The sequence below is a fragment of the Lepisosteus oculatus genome, chromosome 7 (assembly GCF_040954835.1).
Source record: "Lepisosteus oculatus isolate fLepOcu1 chromosome 7, fLepOcu1.hap2, whole genome shotgun sequence".
Taxonomy (NCBI): Eukaryota; Metazoa; Chordata; class Actinopteri; order Semionotiformes; family Lepisosteidae; genus Lepisosteus; species Lepisosteus oculatus.
In genome coordinates this window covers 8,825,722-8,845,866 of record NC_090702.1, presented here as the reverse complement: position 1 = coordinate 8,845,866, position 20,145 = coordinate 8,825,722, and the positions used below count along the sequence as shown (strand labels likewise).

Genomic DNA, 20,145 nt, shown 5'->3' with positions numbered 1-20,145 from the left:
GAACTCCACTGTTATGAGCCAGTGTCACTGTGTTTGCATGAAGCTGGGAATGTGTGTTCCATTGGAATAGGTTTACCTCTCTTTTTCTTACAGTTCATTGCAAGTGTGCGTCAGACCTCCAGTGAGAGGACAGTAGAATTGGGGTTGTTAGCTAAGGTAGGTGAGGTGTGGTATAAAAACCGAGGTGCCAGTCTCCGTCTAACTTTCTGACGAATGATTTTGGTTTGTGTAGAGCACACATCTTGATAAGATAAGTGGTCAGTCGCGGTTTGCAAAAGTTGACACCACACAAAATGAATGATTTCGCGGCGTTTCAACATTTGTAGGCATACCGTCGTGATTTAAACGTGCATGGTTGTGTTAAAACCATGGTTTCTAACAAACGTGACGTGAGAATAATTTACTGGAGAATATCACGATTATTGATTTTTTTTCTTTCAGTTCCAAGGTAAAAAGCTAGCTAAGCTAGCAACAGAGAAACACATTTTACGTTTATGGCATTTGAATGTTAAGTGCGTTTTCCAGGCATGGTTTAAATAGTGAAGTATAACGAAATTAAGAATTAAGAAAACTTTTGAGGGAGGGAATTGGTAGAGAGTAGTACATGATAGAACAGTATGACCTGTAATTTTGTCCCTTTTGACATAGCAACCTTTACCTGACACAGTGTAGAGTAAATCTGAGTCATGTCCTAACTTCCGTTTTGGCTACGGAATGACTCTGGACACCAGCGCTGGTCTCCTGTCTGCAACCCTGAGAAAATTGGGGTTGGTTCACAGCTGCTGCTCTCCTGGTGCGCTCTTGGTGAATATGTACAGTAGATGTGTTTAAGTAGCTGTGGGAAGATGGAACTTTTTCTTTAGATAAAATAAATATAACCATTTATTCCTTGATAATCTTTCTGTTTTTTATCTTGTTTTTTTCTATACTGCCCATCTATTACAAAATGCAGTTTTATGCAGCTGGTATCCAAGAAACAGTTATGGTATTTTTCTTTCTGTGAAACCTAAAGAGGGTTGAAAGGACTGGAGGTTGGAAAAGGTTTTATTACATCAGTTATGTTGTCTGTGAGTGTTATTTGAGTAGCTTGAGAGAAAGCTGCCTTGGAGAGACACTCTTGCCATGTTATTCTTAATCTCACCCACAGTGCAATTAGTTATGCTGGAGAATGTGCCTGGAAGAATAGTCAGACCTGTTGTTTTTCCCCCACACAAGCTAATTTCCAAATGGGTAATATAAGTGGTTTTAACTAAATTATAACAATCGCTATTGTGTTTGTATAGTATTTCGCAGTCAAAGGATCCCAATGTGCTTCACATATAGGAGGGGACCCATTTCGTCCATCACAGAGATCTAGCACCCACCAATGTGATGCAGAGCAATATTTATGTGCCAGTAGCCACACTGCAGATTAGGTAGAAGTGTGAAATGACTTTGTCAAATGATTTAAGGAGGACATTTGAGGGAATTATGATTTTTTTGAGCCCAAAGTGGAATTTAGCCAGGGCATCTGTGTTAACATCCATGCAACAGTGTCATGGGATCTCTAATGTCTTCATGAAGTCAGGATATAGGTTTAATATTTTCTCAGCACCTCCTGTTTTTGGAGTATGGGTTTGGATTCAAATGGAAGAGTGCCACTTACTGGTCCACTAATACCACTCCCAACAGCAACAGCAACAGCAACATCTAGTACGGGCCAGACCCAGCCTGTTTTAGCTTCTGAGGTCTCAGGAGATCAAGCTAGAAAGTGGTAATTTAGCTGTCAGATCAAATGAGCCTTGGTAACCATTAAAATGGAGAAAACTTGCTCCTCCTGGTTCCCCAGCTGCCTGCCAGGTTGTCCCAGGATTTGTCCCATTGGCTGAAGGTCTGCCAATGGCAAAGCCCAGATTTGAAGATGGGATCTTCGTACTCTAGGGCTACACCCTTGCTGAAGGTTTTAAGTTGATGGTCCCATTGGAAGAAATGCACACATTTTAGTGAAGTGGCAACTTTGCATTTTGACCTCAGATGTCCTAATCATTCATTCTGCGTACCAAAGACAGAGGCCTGCCATTGTGTACAGCCTTGGTGTATAGATCCAGTATCTGCAGCAAGACACTGTGCACTAGAAGGAACAGATACAAATATATCTGTATCTGGTAGCTCAGCCTCTTTGGGAAATGCAGGACTCAATACAGAAACTCAGACAGAAAGTTGTTAAAACTAGGGAATCCTACAGTACGTTTGTGACATTGCATTGCATTACTACAGTACATTGCATTACTACAGGGATGGACACTGGAGACTTCCTGTTAATTGCACTGCTGGTAATATTTATGCGCACCACTTGCCCAGACCAGACATAAGTCATTAGAGCTGTGTTGCCACAGCTGTTGTATAATATCTCTTGTTTCAGGAGACCCTGAGAAACCCAGTTTTGGCTCTTCAGCCCTGCGGAAACCTCCTCTTCAATGGCTGCTGCTGCTGCCTCCACCACTGCTGTGCCAGAGGGTTTTCATTATGAAACGAAGTATGTCGTCCTCAGCTACCTGGGTCTCATCTCGCTTGACAGGCCTCAAGGGCAACAGGGTGCCACTGCAGAAGGTAACGAGCAAGTGATGATGGACGCTCAGGGACAGACAGTTCTGGCCAAGAAAAAGAATGAAATGAAATGTAGGCTATCTGCCATATCATTCTGTTCACTGTTTAACTTCCTCATTACACAGATTTCAGAACAAAATATTTTAACTATTTAAAACTTTTTTTTTCTTTTGCGTTTCAAAAATAAAGGCACAATGGCTTAGAACTGAAAAATACATGATATGAAATTGCTTATATTAGAGCCAGCATGTTTTGAAAGTAACTTGGTAAGACATCTTAACTAGCACATGGATCATTTACATTTTAACGACCAAGCAGTATCCTCGTTAACAAGTATAGTTTAAAAGACGTGTATGGTAATAAAATTGATTAATTCATGTTTTTCAGTTGCAGTGTGATATTGTTGGTCAGCAGGTGCACGTTTGCATTTAAATTCCCTTGTAAGAATGTAAGAGGTTGCAAATGACAGACGATCGTTGGACCAATTTAGCTCATTCTTTACATGCTCTGTCAGCTTGTAGAATTATGGTTGGCTACCATTAGCAAGCAACACTCAAAAGTCCAGAGTGAGCTGGTCTTTGGACTTTAAATCAGAAAAAAAAGATTTATCCAGTCTTCTACTTTTTCTTAAGCACTGCATTAATTATTTACCTATTTACTTTATGAAGCTGAATTTCAAACTTACATTTCACTCTGCTCCGCATTGGAAATTAGTCCACCACCTCACCCCTACTGCTTACTGTCAGATGTTATTGGAACTTTTTTGCGCCTTGCGGAAGTTATGAAGTGGTTTTCATATTCATCACAATGAGTAGGAAGAGGAGAGCTCGGACTAAAAGGAAATTCATTTAGAATAAAGATCAGTGCCACTTACTCGTATGTAATAGTATGAAAGAAGGCTATGTTAAAATGTTTTTCAGTTCTGGGGCAGTTATAACTTTCAGCCTGTGTCTGTCCATACGAGGGGAAGTGCAGGTTATGTCTGAATCCTTACCAACCACTGCCAATCATTTGCTATCTTAGTGTTTGCTTTCAATGCAGGAGTTTTTTTAAATGGAGTATTTCAGTAATGACATAGGACTTTTTTGAAGATCTTGGTGGCCACCTTGGTAATGTAAGAACTCTCCCATCAAGTCTGTACCATCTTTCTGCTATATACGGCTATAGATGGTCAGGGAGTGAGTACAGATCCTAGAGGTGTGTTCGTATTCCCAGCAATTAAATAACTGCTTCCCAAAATAAATAGGATTTTAACAACAGTAATTAGTACCAGTGAGTGTTAAAATGCTTCGTATTGCTGCAGCACAAGAGATACTTTGGAGTGCTACACCATCTTCTATGAAGAACACATGCCGGAATGTGGATTAGATATAGTTTATTAAAAAATAACATATGGAGAACAGAAGTCTAGTGAATAAAAGAAGAGGGAATGTAGGATATTTATATGCTGTTCAGACAAGTCTGTACAGGCAAATTTGAATTTTTTTTTTCATTTTCTTCATAGAAAAACAGAGAATTTCCTGTTTTGCTCAGAGCGTTGGAAATGTGACTGATCCCTCCTTTCCACTTGACCGGTTATATATTCTGACAGACTGTCATGTGCAATCACTGTACAATTACTCACACGTGAGCAGGCTGGCCATGGAACAAAACCAGTCCTAAAGAGGCAGATTACTGATCTTATTCATTCTGTAGAAGAAAACCGCTCACTGCCCCTGGGTTTGAAAAGCCACAGGGTCAAGCCATTCAGTCTTGTGGGCCAGTCAGATGGATGTTGGCTTCAACATTCCTGCTGATAATGCCCCTTTTGCATTCTGTAGACACAAAGGCAGAATATCACGATTAACCCTTACGTCCTGTGATATTTTTGTTTCTTTTTCAAGAGTGGGTTGTCTGCTGCAACTTCTCTTCCCTCAACCTGTCCTGTTTTCCTAAAAGTAATGTAGCCACCGTGAGTGCATTATTCTTTATCATGTATCTCTTCGCATTAAGTCAGTTTAACATTGAAGCTGTATTTATTCAGAATAATTTATGAGGTATCAGGTATCCTCAGTAGAAGGGTCTCTTCAGGAGAAGGTTTCTGATATACACATACACTGAAAACCACATAGTATTAATCTACTGGGAGGAGTGTTAAGTGAGTGAAAAGTCCAAACGTGAGCTAATGCAGGTTTAGATATCATTATTAACTGGAATGTATCAGGTTAGGACAGTGTCTTTTTGACATGACTGTTTTTACACACACCATTGAAATTCTGCTTTTTTCTTTTCCTGTAGTTGTTTTAAGAGCCCACTTTTAAAAATGTGTGAACGCTAAGGGTTTGTTTTTCATGTCTGTGGTCTGTCATGCTTTCAGTTTCCTTCCTCTTCAGTGCTCTGTATTTTTATTTGGTTCATTAAGTTACAAACCTCAGGAATGCATGAAGATACTGCGCCATGGGCTTTAACAAAAGAGTTATAATCTTTAGAACAGTGAGTGAGCGGGGTCTTCAGTGGGGTCAGTTGCATCAAGAGCACAAGCGCCTGAAAGTCCCAAAATGTATCTTTTTTTTTTTTTTTTTTTTAGTTTTATGCTGTCTGAGACAGAACTTAGTTGGACAGGTCATGTTCTAATTAGCACAATGCAAATGGTTGGTACAAATTGCTAGTATTGAGGAGTTAATTACGTGCTTTGAAAAAATTCAACTGACTTGTTAAAATGGGGGAAGGAAAGTCCCTCTCTTAACCTTCTGCTGTCCCTGTCTCAGGGACAGAAAGAACTTGTTGCATAAGTGAGCTGGGGCTTCCAATTTGAGAGAGGAACCAGTTTAAAAATGAACCCAGCTAAACTCTTAGTATGCCTGAAATCCCTGCGTGGCGTGGAGACTGAGGGCTCATCGCTTCTTGTGTGTGGAAGTCCACGATCGACTGTGGAGCACTGGCAGCACAGTAGCCTTTCTCTCCCTTCTCCTGACGCTGTGATGCAGCTATGAGTGTCCAAGGACACGCACCAGGGAGGGGAGGTGGGCACGACAGCTGCGAGGGAAAGGGGTGGAGTAAGAGTTAACTCTTCAAGGACGGACCTGGCTGGGTTCTCTGGGGGGAAAAAAAAAAAGTTCAGCAGATCTGCTAAAGGGTGATGCCATTACCGAGAAGATTATTTAATTCACACATTTAGTACCTTTCAGCATAAAGTTTGAAAAGCGGTGCACTGACTGTAACTGATATGATTTTGATCTAAATGTTTTCCCGATGTCTTAAAGTACATTTCCATCATGTTTCAGCTGGTTGGCAAATGTGCATAACTTAAAATAAACCCCAAGGCTTGTCTGAAGTATGCAGAAGTTGTGCATACTGTACCCTAACTTAAGTCAAACTTTGTTTTGTTGTGAACTTGTGTTTAGGCCTAACTCAGGAGATCATAATACTACAGGTTTGGGTTTATGCTGGTCACTTGTTAATATGAATTTAGGGATAAGGCCTGTTTTAAAAGAATCATTACTTATCCCTGTGATGTAAATGATAACCACGCATTTCATAAGGGTCATTTGCATTCATTTCTAAAGTTGATAGTATGTCACTAGAAGAAAGTCAGCAAAACCTTTCAGCATAATTTTCACAAACGCTAAAGACAAAATACTGTTGATAACTTGTTGTACAAAAAATATTGTCTACATCCAAGAGCAGTTGCATGGAAAAGTTATGGCACTTTCTATTTTTAAATGATCAGAATCTACTTCATTATCCCCCTAGAGTGGACATTTTCCTTGGCCTCACTTAGGCAATACAAATTATATACAGAGTACATAAAACATTAGGTGGTGTTTACAGATATTTACCATCAATATAATATGAATAACATTATCTTACAATGCATACATAACATGTGATTCAAGTTTAAAGCATAAGATTCGTATGTGAGCTGCATGCATTTAAAGTATATAATGTATGCGCAGAGCATTGCATTGACATCATCGCAGTTTAAAAGAGTACTAGTACTCAGAATACCAATTTGTTAAAAATTTATTTTGTAACCTTTGAAGTGATGCCCAGATGGTAATTTTTCAAAATAAGAGTGTAATGTAGCTGTAGTGGATGTGGGGTATTATTTACTATTACCTATTAAAAGAGAGCACACTCTCTACCAGATTTGTGTAAGACAACTTTAGGATGTTTGCTTATATCAAAGGTCTTGTCTTGTCAAATGTCTAAAGGAAAATAATGCCTTATAAGAGAAGTAATACTCTTGTATTGTCTGAGAAGTTCATCAATTTCCATTGGCTGTCAAAAGTATTCACCCCCCCCCCCCCCCGGACTTTTATTTGGTATTGTTTGCCATTGAACAACACAAAACACTGTAATGTCAAATTGAAAATAAGAGTCTACAGATCCCCCTAAATTACAAATAGAAAATAGAAAATAAGTGATTGCATGAGTATTCACCCCCATTTCCTAAGACCCACCTAAGCAGGCTCTAGTGCAACCAAATAGCTTTAGACGTGACAATTTGTTGAATGGAGTCCACCTGTGTGCAATTAGGGTGTTTCACATAAGTTCAGGATAAATATACAGTATGTATCTCTGCAAAGTCCCACAGTTGATTAGTACAGCTCCCATCAAAACCTAAATAATGAAGTGAAAGAAACTTTCAAAGTAAATATGGAATAGAGTTATTAAAAGTATCAATCAGGGGAAGGGTGTATGAAAGTTTCAGAGCCATTACATTTCCCCCAAAACACAGTAAAGTCTGTTGTAAAGAAATGTAGAAAATATGGCACAACAGCACAACTGTGAAGAACAGGGTATCCTTAAAAACTGAGTAACCAGGTGAAAAGAACACTATTCAGGGAGGCCACTAAGAGGCCTGTGACAACGCTAAAGGAATTGCAGTTCTCTGTAATTGAAATGGGAGAAACTATGCATGTTACAGTCTTGGTGCTTCACAGGTTTGGGTTTCATGGGAGAGTGACAAAAACGTGCATCAAATCTCAACGTACACTTTGCGAGCAGGCTGTGTTCTGGATTGGCCCAGTTATACCCTGGACCTTAATCCCATCGAGAATCTGTGGCAGGAGTGGAAAATTGCTGTTCATCAGCTTTTCCCATGCAAGCTGAGGACGTTCGAGCAATTTTGCAAAGAAGAATGGACAAGGATTGCAGTGTCCAAATGTGCAAAGCTGGTAGAAACTCATCCAAAAAAACTCATGTCTGTAATTTCTGCCAAATGTGCATCTACCAAATATTGACTCAAAGGGGTGAATACTTGTGCAGTTATTTTCTGTTTTACGCTTATAGTTAGTTTAGGAGGATCTTGGGAAAACTCCCAGTTAAAAACATTATGATTCATATTCAACATATTGAAACACAATAAAATGTAAACGTTCAGGTGGGCTGAATACTTTTGAAAGCCACTGCATGTACTGTACCTAAATTTTTAAAACGATGGACAATCTCCACAAGCTCCCTATATTTATAGGTTGAAATGTGGCTCAAGTCTGCCTGAGTGAAGCACAAATTAATTTTTTTAAAGTGCATGACACCAATTAGTAAGAGTTAATACTTAGTGAAAGTAGAGTGTTTGGATCAAACTTTCACTTACCTGCAGAAGTCCAACTAGGGCCGTATCATCAGCATATTTAAGCAAGTTTAAAACCCCATTATTGATCTGCATTTCATTTGTGTAGATCGAAAACATTGGTGATAAAATACTCTTTCTATAACTAGATGTTGGAGTCTGTGGAGTGTGAAGTGCCATTCATTAAAACCATTTCTTTAGAATGTATACCATTCCTAAAGACTGTGGTTGATTACTAAAGAAATTGTTCACCCAGTGTAACCATTCACCTCCAAATTAAGATTACATTGTAATGAAATAAGAGTCTTCATTATATTAAAAAACAATTTAAAATCTATGAATGAAACTCTTAGGCGTTTGGAAGCTGCAGATGATGATATGGCCAAGGGTTAGTAACATTTTCAGTGCTGCTACCTGCCTTATAAGCAAACTGGAGAGGATCTAATTATTTGACTACAGAAAATGTAAGATGAGGAACAAGCACTCTGTTCATACATTTTACTACAACAGAGTTGAAGTCCACAGGTCTTATGAAATGACTCATTCAGTTTAATAGATATTAGTAAAATACACTGGCATATCAACAGGGTCTTCAGAAATTAGATGAAGATTGATTATTTAAGGTAAGTAGCGGTTAAGATTCCTCATGAATTAAAATTCTGTCAGGGAGTCCTAGTGCTTGTCTTTGCGGCCTTGTAGATGAGTGATCTTTTTCATTCTGCCCTTGAAGAGCTAAGCGTACGTGTCCTGTACTGTAGAAGAGACCAAGTTCTGGGTGTATCTGAGCTGCAGTGTGGTGTTCTCCGCAGGAGCTGCACAGCCGGAGCAGTCGTCCCAGGAGAAGGAGAGGGCAATGCAGATGAAGGCGGAGATCGAGGAGGAGCTCAGGCTTCTGGAGGAGGAGATCTCTGCCTGTGAGTCTGAGAGGTGGTGAGGGGGCGCTGGCCGGTACCCACTTTACCACGGGTGACAGAAATGGTCTCTAAGCGGGACAGATCTAGTGGAATCGTGGTTAATCAGCATTGTCTGGATAAGCTTAGCTTGGAGAATAGTAAAATGAACGTTTTTACAGTGCTTTGCAAAACTATTCAGACCCCTCTTGTTGTGTCCTGTTTTATTACATTACAAAATGATGCCTGCACACTTTTTAAACTTAATTTATTCAAATATTATTTATTTATACTTGAATGCTCAAACTGGAGATTTATAAGGCTAAGATAATCCATTCATCCATTCTTTAACTGCTTCTTCCAATTCTGAGTTGCCAGAACGCCGGAGCCTGTCTCATCCAGAAATGGAGGCAAGGCAGGGTACACCGCCAGACACACTGAAACGGACATGCACGCTCTCACACCAGGGCCAATTGTCTCAGAAGCCGTTTACCTTAGCAGTATGTCTTTGGACTGTGAGAGGAAACCAGAGCACCTGGAGAAAACCCATGCAAACACAGGGGGCACATACAAACTCCACACAGACAGCACCCCAAGTCTGGAGTTGAGCCCAGGGCCCCAGTGTCATGAGGCAGCAATGCTAACCACTGAGGCACCACGCTACCCAGAGTGAGATAAACAACAGCAAAAAATCAACTGTGAAATAGTGGTTTCGTTAGTATTCTGAACCATAAAGTCAGTATTTGTTGGAAGCAATTGCAGCCTCAAGTCTTTTTGGGTCAGTCTGTGCTATCTTTGCACACCAAATTTTCACCCATTCTTTTTGGCAGATTTCCTTCTCTGCCTGAAGCAGAGCTATAAATAATGCTGTTACTCAAATGTTTGACAGATTAGATTACAAGAACTTCTGTATATTATCCCAAAACTCTGAACATTAATTTGGCGATATTGCTGCCAACCTTCACCAATAAAAAGAAAAGACACATGCATACAAGTACAGAAGAATACAATAAATGCAACATGAAATTCTTCAAAATAAATCTTACTATTACTACTACATTCATATTAACTATTATTCATACTGTACATGTTACTATAGTGATTCAGTATATTTTAACAATTATGGAATTTTAGATGTAGCTGAATAGCTTGTGAATGTTACTGTGTTATTGTACAATATTATGCCTACAGGAATAAAAGAGCTTCCATGTCTGTTGGTGTTTATCTGGTTTTGCAAAAGATGGGAGCTCCCCCTTCTGCTTTATCTACACAACCTGTGATAAAGAGGGTGACTTACATCTCCCATTATCTATCTTGTTTTTTCCTTCAGAAGATTTTTATAGACTTCAAAGACTTCTGCTGCCATGAATTCTACTGGATTGTTTGACAGCTTTCTCCAGTTTATTCCTATCTCACATTCGCATATTACCATATGCACTAATGAGACAAAAGAGGAGAATACTCTGGAATACTGTTGTAAAACGGAGTAATCAAAGTGCAGTCGACATTAAATGAGATAAACCTCCTCCTAAAATATAAGTGTTGCTGTATTTTTATACTTGGCTGAAGCACAGGCCTCAAAGTGCATTTTATTATCAGTTTCCAGTCCCAAATACTTATAAGTTATCATTCTCTGAATTTCTGAGTCATCAGTTTTCACAGGAGGAATACTTGCCCCAACCTTCTGCAAGTTAATCACCATATCCTTTGTCTTCTTGACATTAATCTCAAGACGGTTATTCACATGCCCTGGCTTGCAAAGTTAAAAAGGCTCTGGCAAGGCTCTCAATAGATGACTAGCTATTGTGAAATTAAACCAACCATGGCTGTGTAATCAGGATATTTAATACAATGATGTGACTTTGCTGATGCTCTGCAATCAATGGTGAATAGTGTGTAGAGTACAGGTGAAAGAACACTGCTTTTGGAAGCTCCTGTCTTGGTACATGTAAGGGAGGATAACGTGGAATTAAGCCTCGCCTGCTGTTTCTGTTGGAAAGTTTTTAATCCATCTAATCAGTCTTGTATTTACTTCTAAATCGATGGGTTTCTCTGTCATAAGATGAGGCTGGATGTTGTTAAAAGCAATGCCAAAGTCGACAAACATGTGTTTACAAAGGTGCTGGGTACTTGAAAGTGTGAAATAGTTTTATGTATATAACAACTGTCAATTAAATTAAATTTTAAATTTAAAATCAATTAAATGTTATCACTGCAAGCATTAAAGCAACAAAACATGAACACTGCAGTAGTTTTGCAAGGCACTGTATGTTTAAAGTTTGGTCTTGCCAAGTGGCTCAAACAGTAAAGATGGTCACTCGGACTTCAAGTTAATCCCTGTGGTCTGGGCATTACCAGTTTGCACGTGGGCCATGCCACTTGACCAGTGTGAGCATTAATAATCCAGGTTCTTTAATGCTTTGAATGAAACAACTCCTCTAACTTCCTAGGTTTCTGCTGCTTTGCAGCATCATCACTGAGGGATGTGTTGCTCCTTAGTGTGCACTTAGTCTGTGGACTGTGGAGTTTTCAGCATCTCGGCAATGCCATGAATGGGTTGATAGATAATTTGATCCTCAATCTCCAGGTGCAGTACAAGAGTCATTGCTGTGAGGTGATGAGTAAAGAACAATTGGCATTTTGAAACTGAGTGAGTGTAAAGTGCTAAAAAACAGGATGAATGGCTCTGATAATTGGGCACATCAGAGGAACGTGGCAGGTCCTCATTCTTCTCATGCAGTATGAGAGTTTTAACTAAACTGAGTGTTAAAAACAGTAAGTGATTCCAGATTGGTTGAGTAGATGACAAAATAATTGGGGATACTAAATAAAGAAATTTTCCTCAGACATACTGTATATTCTTTGTTTTCAGTATAGTTTATAAAGAATAAAAACTTAAACTTGCATTTTTATGAAACAATCTCTTATCTAAACTTAAGAATTAGTGAAATCTTAAGGAATTGTGAATTTTGCTTTCTATTTAGACTTTAAGTTGAATAAACACAGGTGTGCTGGTCTTGTAGAAGGTATTTTATCTGAACGTATTGTTGCTCTCTGCTTTTGGAAGTGAGACTTCCATCTCGTATCTCCACACATCGAGATGTCCCGTCTTATTAGAATGGACTGACAATCCTTCTAAGAATCACAAATTCATAGACATTGTAATAAGGCGGAGTCTTGCCTTTGTTGTTGTAAAATAGTGTCCAAATAAGTGTCTAATAATAAAGGGTTTTAAGAACTGTCTTTGCTGCATTGTAAAAAAAATTTAGACATTTGTCGTGCTGCTGAAGATGAAGCACTGTGAAAACCTTACTACTGCTTATCCTTGCAGAGACGAGAACAACAACTGCAACAGGAAACAGAGTGCGTATGTGTTTATATATACTTCTGTATCTTTCAAGCCTTCCACAGCACAGGCTTTGACTGCCATACATCTCCAGTGTTCAGCCCTGCCAACCCAGAGAGCTCTATAGAAGACTGCCTGGCTCACCTTGGGAGCAGAGTGTGGGAAGAGCTGGGCACACCTCTGCACCTGGCTCTCCAGACCCTCCTCAGTGCGTGAGTGCCCTTTCCTCCAGTCCTTCCCTGGGCTCTGTTCCTCTCTTTCCCTGCCTTGCCCTTTCTTTCTTGGGAAATATGCTTCCTTCTCCTACCTGTCTCTTTCCAATTGCCCTGCTGAGGGCAGTCCGACCTCTGGCACTTTCCGTGCACAACAGTGTTGAATGTTTCATGTCTGGGCTGCTGCTGGTCACTATTGAGACAGGAGACCTCTAAGGAACATTTTATTGCTGCTGTATGTGATGTTGGACCAGTAGGTGGCGCTCTTCCTTCTGAACCAGAGACACGGTGGACTCCCTTTTAATGTCTAATCCAAAGGACAGCAGTCTTCTCTGTTATTAAAGATCAAATGGGACCGTTCATAACAGTAGGAATGTTAACCCCATTGTCTTAGGAAATTCTACACTGAGCTTCCTAAAATGTCCCCTTTAATTCAACTGGTGAAGGAATTTCTCACTTCTCCACTAAATGGCTGAGTGGCGGGATTGCTGGTGCAGAATTACTACTGCTCTTCACAAGAGCAGGGCCCCTCCTGAATGTAAAGAGTTTTAAAATCATTTGGATTGAAAAATAATGTATTATTCATTAATTTGCTCCACTGGCGAATCATGTAAAAACCAGCTCCTCAGTTCTTTAATTGGTAATTCGTGGGATCAGTATAATGACTGAGGTGCAGAGTGAGAGGGTGCAGTGGAGAGGATTGAAAGGGCTCTGTGTTGCATAGCCCTGGTACAGTGTTTGCTTGAGGTGTGAATTCAGTGTGCTGTGTTTCTCCACTTTTTTCTCTGTCCATGTCCTTTTGTTAACCCCCCTACCTTCATACATATTCTAGGGAACTCAGTATGTGCCCTCAACATAGCAACATAAGCCTGGGTATAATTTTTCCTCCTCCTAGTGTCCATGACTAGAAGTCATTTCCGTAAATAACTTTTTATTTGATATGTATGAATGAATGACATGACTAAAAGGAAATTTCTGAATCATGCCCTTTTAATTCTCAATTTCTGTGTTTTAATTTATAAACGAACCCCTTAAATGCCTTATATACATTTCCAAAGCATGGTGTTTCTGGTTGTACTGATTAGTACTTTGGAAATCTGCTTATTCATTTAAACTGTTTTATTTTTGAAGGCTTCCTATACAATTCAATTCAGTTTATTTTTATATAGCGCCTTTCACAACAAGGTTGCCCCAAGGTGCTTACCAAAGCAAGTGACCATACATGTTGTAAATACAGAACAGAAAAGACCAGAAGACAACGTAGAAGAGGAACCAAAAACTCCTTAGTAAGGACCTTAGTAGTTGACCTTGGACCTGTAGGGGTCCAAGGTCAACTGGCTGCCCAACCCCTTTTATACAAAATAGTGACTCAAGGACAGATAAAGAAAGTGTGTCCAGGTCTCTTGTGTGTTTCAGTGTTTCAGGCTGTAAGGGCAGTTAAAAGTCTTATCTTCAAGCTGTGTTAATGTTGCTTAATATTAATGGTAAAACTATTTTTTCTTTTCTTGTGTAAAGTTTATAAATTAAATATTTCATAAAAACACTGTGTTCTAATCACTGTTATACTGCTTTACTTAGTAAATGTGTAAAAAAAGGGATATTGTAAATGAGAAATTAGTGACTGAAAATGACTTCTGGTTAATGTTCTTTCAGAAGGCTGTGTGGTCAGCTATACATTACCTTGCAAACGTATTCACTCTAACAGTAACGTCCCATTTTGTTGAATTTCAAATGATGTATGCACATTTTTATTTAGCGAATATTTTAATCGAAACTTGAATGCTCTCTCATTTTATAGACCCCTGGATTACCAACAGTACAAGTTAGCTGTTGATGAAGTGTCAGCTCACTGTCATGGCTGGAATAAGGTAGGATGTCTTTGTCACATTTGGCACAATGGCAGCTTTATCATTGATAAACTAGTGCCTCTCTTTCTTAACTAGAATTAATTTCTAGTAGTATTAATGCTAAAGCTGCCACTTGTTGTTTGTGGTTTTTCTGCGCATTTGCTTTTGAGTTTCCCATTTCTGCAAAAGTGGTGAACGTTTTATTCTTGTTTATAAGGACTTACAGAGAAATATTTAATTTCAGGGAATTGGTTTCAAGGCTATTTGTATGACGGCTCCTTTTTCAGGTTGGAGACTTTTCAATACCCAGGTGTATTCTGCTGTGATACTTACATTTCGATAGCGTAATTATATAATCCACTTATTTTTAAACGCCTTGATTTTCACCTACACAAATATTTAATTTGGATTTTGTATTGCCAAAGGTCTCATGACTGCCTAAATATAACTACAACATTTAATTATGGCATCAAGGTTGCAGGAGAGATGTTTCAGTGTCCAGCAGTATCCGTGCTTGATTCTGTGTGGCGTTTTGCCAGCCAGACTCTGTGAGCAGCTGTTCCAGTGGTGTGAGGAATGGCGTTCTGCTCCTTCTAGCCAGTAGCCATATCACCCTGCAACTCACAATTGGCAACCCACTAAAGTTAAGCTGCTGTGAGCCTGGTCAGTACCTGGATGGGAGATCTCCTGGGAAAAACTAATGCCCCAGTGAAGTGACGGGGACACCATACTGTTAAAAGGAGCTGTCCTTACATAAAACCGAGGTCCTGACTCTCTGTGGTCATTAAAAATCACAGGGTGTTCCTCGAAAAGAGTAGGGGTGTTACCCCATTGTCTTAGCCAAATTTCCCATTGGCCTTTACCAATAATGGCCTCCTAATATGAACTGGCTTCGTCACTCTGTTCGCCTCCCCACTGATAGCTGATGTGTGGTGAGTGTACATCATCCAGGTGGAGCTACATATTGGTGGTGGCGGAGGAGAGTCCCCGCTACCTGTAAAGCGCTTTGAGTGGAGTGTCCAGAAAAGCGCTATATAAAGGAATGTAAGGAATTATAAAAGGAAATAGTTTATTATCAATAATAATAGTATTACCATTACATAATGAATACCTTACTACTTACAAGTATCATTATTTTCATTTGTAAAATGAGTGTACAATGTATTAAAAGAAGCCTAAATACAGCATTGTATTATGAGCATTTTGAAAATTCAAAAGTCTTTAAAATTCGAGTATATGTCATATATATATATAGGAGTTCAATAATATTGTTATTTTCCAGAAATAACAGGTCAGGTCTAATTAACCACTCAACAAGAATCAGTTTAAGGCCTTCCAGTGTCCTAGGATAGAGCCATATTTGTGACAAACATGAGAGTCAAGCCTTCAGTGTGGCAGACACGAGAAAAAAAAGCATCAAAAGCAAGACATTTCACACTGGGCTTTATTAATGAAAATATATTTAGACAAAGAGAGATGGCTACTAGTTTCAAGCATTTCTGAGTTTTTTTCCTTGTAGAGTACATTGTGCCTCAATCTGGCGGCATTGGTGCTCTGTTAAGACAAAGGAAAAGAAACACAGGCTCTTCATTATACAGGCCACAAATTATAGGTAGTGCTTGTTTATGATTAAATTATGGAGAATAAGGGAAAGCATCATCATTTTCTGATAGCACTGTTAAGAATATAGGTTGCATATACCTAGTGCATTCTGATCAAACGGCCAAAATCAATAAATGAATAAACTGGCACTTCATCTGAGTTTAGAAAATGTTTGTAGAAACAAATGATGATCACATGGGGATCACTAACAACATCAAATTCCATCATAAAGACTACACTGCTTCCCAATTCAACATATTAATTAACAAATTCACCTTCTAAGACTCTACTGTACATTGGCATTTGATCACTATCCCTATATATCAAACTTTTCCATGGTTTCCATGTTAATTTACATCATCAGGTTCAACCAGTCCAGTCGACAACCTGCACATTTATTTAAAGACAGATTAATCAGCAATTAGGTGAACATCTGTTTAAATCATCAGAAATATCAGATGCTCACTGTTTTCTTGAAGCACTCAGTTTCTCCAGCCATTCTGAGAGCTGGATGTTGGGCTGGGAGTGGGAGGAATGCCACCGCACATTGAATTAGACTCTGCTGATTCTTGTTCACACATGTGTACATGGTCATTATAGTCAGACAATATTGGGAATCTGCTTTTGATCGCTCTTTCTGGCCACCTGGAACCTGCTTTACTTTATACAGCACATCAATATAGTAGCAGAAAACCTCTCAGGACAAACACATTCTTTCTGGTTTGAACTACCATTGCCACAGTGGCTATGCTGGTGATGAATGGCTGCGCAGTTACATAAATATACATCAGCAAATAATGATCACAATGAGTATCTGGTTGCTCAGAATGTGTTTCATTTCCTCTCATCAAATGTCTTAATTAAAGCACAGACATTAGCTTAGATACAGAAGATTGAGGTCAGATGTTTTAGATCAGGGTATACTGATATTATCTTAGGGATAGGGAGTACAGTTTTCTTTCTCCTATCATAATCTACAATATTTCAGATAAAGACTACTTTCAGAATCTCTTTTCCTACACATAATGCACAGTTGCTCAGTTATAGCACTCAGAAACACCTACTGTACTAGTGCTGGTGGTTTCATACCACATTTTTACAAATCACAATACCAGACTGAGTTCAATTAATTTATTAGCTTCAGCAGTGGTTTAGCAGGCAATCCATACATTTTATAGGATTTAAGACATTTATTAAAAATTAATTCATTATTTGAATCATAGTAAAATTAATCTCAATTTACTGAATTAGAATCCAAACCATCTCTTCAGGAGTGTGCTCAGCCAAGCACTTTTTTGAAAGTTATGCCAGATGAATTGAATATTATTAGCTCAGAAATTAATCTTCTATTTATGAAGCATGAAGCATGAAGACTCTGTGATCCACTGAGCCAGACATTTTTTTTAAACAGCTGAACACCCAGTTATTTGCTGGTTCTATGATTTCATAATAATGAAAACTATGTAGACATTTTATAATAAAGTCTTTCCATTAGGAATATTGCCAGCAGCCATATCTCCATGCAACTCACAACTGGCAACCCACTGAAGCTAAGCAGGTGTGAGCCTGGCAAGTACCTGGATGGAGACCTAGGAAAAACTAAGGTTCCTGCTGAAAGAGGTGTTTGTGGGGCCAGCAGGGGGCGCTTACCCTGCTGTCCATGTGGGTCCTAATGCCCCAATATAGTGACGGGGACACTGTACTGTTAAAAGGTGCTGTCCTTAGAATGAGGTAAAACCGAGATCCTGACTCTCTGTGGTCATTAACAATCCCAGGGCGATTCTCAAAAAGAATAAGGGTGTTACCCTGGTGTACTGGCCAACTTTCCCATTGGCCCTTACCAATCATGGCCTCCTTATAATCCCCACCTATGAACTGGGTTGATTACTCTGTTCTCCTCCCCACCAACAGCTGATGTGGGGTGAGCGTTCTGGCGCACTATGGCTGCTGTCGCATTATCCAGGTGAATGCTGCACATTGGTGGTGGTGGAGGGGAGTCCCCATTATCTGTAAAGCACTTTGAGTGGAGTGTCTGAAGAAATGCTATGGAAGTGTAAGGAGTTAATTATAATAATTCTGTGTCTTTGTGGGTCCCCAGGTGCTGGTGCCGCTGGTGCTGCTGCAGGATGTGATGAGGGAGCTGACAAGGCAGGGGGAGCGGCCCCTGGACCTGCTGCTGCAGCTGGGGGTGCAGTACCTGGAGGAGACCGCAGCAGATTACATCATCCAGCAGGGCGGATGGGTGAGCTGGGGAGTGATGCTTTTTGCAGGAAGTGGCAGGGACAGCCTGCCAGCTCTTGGAGTGTCATAGCAGACTTGGTTATTATAAGTCAGGATCAAATCATTAGGCTCTAAACTCATAACACATTCCAGGAGTCATTCCGTCAACCTGTGGGGGAGGCTCCCCCAAAACCTGGTTTTAAAGCCTTAACGAAGAAAAAACACACCTTACTAAATGAAGTCACTTATGTTAAATTCAGCCCTGTGCGTTATTTCAACCTTACCCATGTATTTTCTTTCTGTACTGAACTTGTAAAATTCCTGCTGTTGTTGATAATATGGCTTCCGAGTAGCAGCGCTTGTACAAAAAAATCACTTTCTTTTACAGATAGTTGTTGCCAATGTATGTGTTTAAATTCTAAAGAATCATGATGAAAGTTGGCATGACTTTTAAATGTGCTCTTTAATTTAGATATCACTAGGGGGCAACACAACGCAGTTTTTAGGTTTGTCTCTTACACTCAGTGTTTTCTTATCTTGAATGATGTGAAGGCTGCAGAATATTTTGTTCATATTTCTTCAGAAGGGGGCAAACCTTGATATAATTCTACTGATTCTTTATCCAGAATATGTCCAAACTTCTTTCATCCAAATTCATTTTCTTTGTTTCAAGGTCTATGTAACGAAAGCAGCTTTCTCTACAACCATTATGATGTATGACTTTTAAGTTCTCTTCTCTAGGGAAAAATTATTTGTTTACATAAATAGAAATAAGAAAAAGAGTCAGATGGATTGGTTTTAATCTTGTTTTTTCACAGTTGGTCACATGGACTCTTTCCTGCTGATTATGTGCTAGACTATTCTTGGATACATTCAAATTACAAAATGGTGGTAGTTGTGAGGGCAGCATCATGAAGTGACCCATTGATTGTGTGGTGGTTTTTCTTAAATTAACAACTGGATTAGATTTAGTGGTATATTGATATATTGTGCTATTGGTGTCACAGGAGCTTTTATTTGGAGCAGAATATGAATGTATACAAGTTGTTTATCTTAAGCAGATTGACAAAAGCAGAACAGGTTATAGCTACATTTAATAGTAATGGCGCTTACAATAACAGAAAAGCTGAACTGTTTTTTCATGACGGACACCAGCCTCCAATGAGAACTGAACATTTCTAAATGCATTGAGGAGTCAGGCATAAGAGGCTTTGTCTGAGGGTTAACCACTTGGCCATAGAACAGGGAAAGAATGGGATATTTTGCATATTGAGGAATCATCCCAGAAGCAGCTACAAAGAAGAAGGTGGGATTGGAATTACAAATTGGTGTATCGGAGGTGAAGGAGAATTTGGTTATGGTCATCCCTCCCGAACTTCCATTGAAAAACTCCATTTAAAGAAATCTGGGTAAAACTGGTAGATTCATTTCTGCGAGTATAAATATGTCGTAGGCCACCTTAACTCCTCTCGAATAACAACATTGAGAGGATTTTTGTTTTAAAATTATAATTTGGGAGTTATTTATCCATTTGTGGACTTGGAAAACTGAATAAACAGTGGAATAGACAATGAGAATCCTTGGATTGAAAAATGTTAGTGTTAGGAATTCCTATAATGCATCAACAAGCTGATATCTAGTATAGAGATGGATCACTGTCTAAACCAAGACCTGTGCATTGTAGTTGCGGGTACTTGACTGATGTTGCTATAGCCATATAATAATATTAATATGCAGAGACCAAGTTTGACAGACTGTGGGAAGCTAGTCTTCTTGATGAAATGTTAAATCAGGTCTTGACTACTCAGTTGTTAAAGATGCAATGGCACCGTTCGTAATAGTAGGGGTGTTAAGCCAGATCTCCTCGCTAAACTCTGGGTTTCCACAA

At 39.3% G+C, this 20,145-nt stretch overlaps 1 protein-coding gene across 2 annotated transcripts in view; it reads left to right on the top strand.

The window, feature by feature from the left end:
- The window catches only part of bcl2l13 (BCL2 like 13), a 41,330-nt gene that overhangs the window by 591 nt on the left and 20,594 nt on the right, over positions 1-20,145 (top strand). The window contains exons 3-8 of one of the 2 annotated variants that reach the window (XM_015353080.2): positions 94-156; positions 2,402-2,589; positions 8,950-9,054; positions 12,432-12,588; positions 14,387-14,456; positions 18,136-18,279. In XM_015353080.2, the coding sequence (XP_015208566.2) occupies positions 2,457-2,589; positions 8,950-9,054; positions 12,432-12,588; positions 14,387-14,456; positions 18,136-18,279 (609 nt within the window). In that variant the 5' untranslated portion in view covers positions 94-156; positions 2,402-2,456. The remainder of the gene's footprint in view (positions 1-93; positions 157-2,401; positions 2,590-8,949; positions 9,055-12,431; positions 12,589-14,386; positions 14,457-18,135; positions 18,280-20,145) is intronic. The other variant, XM_015353081.2, reaches the window with a different exon arrangement.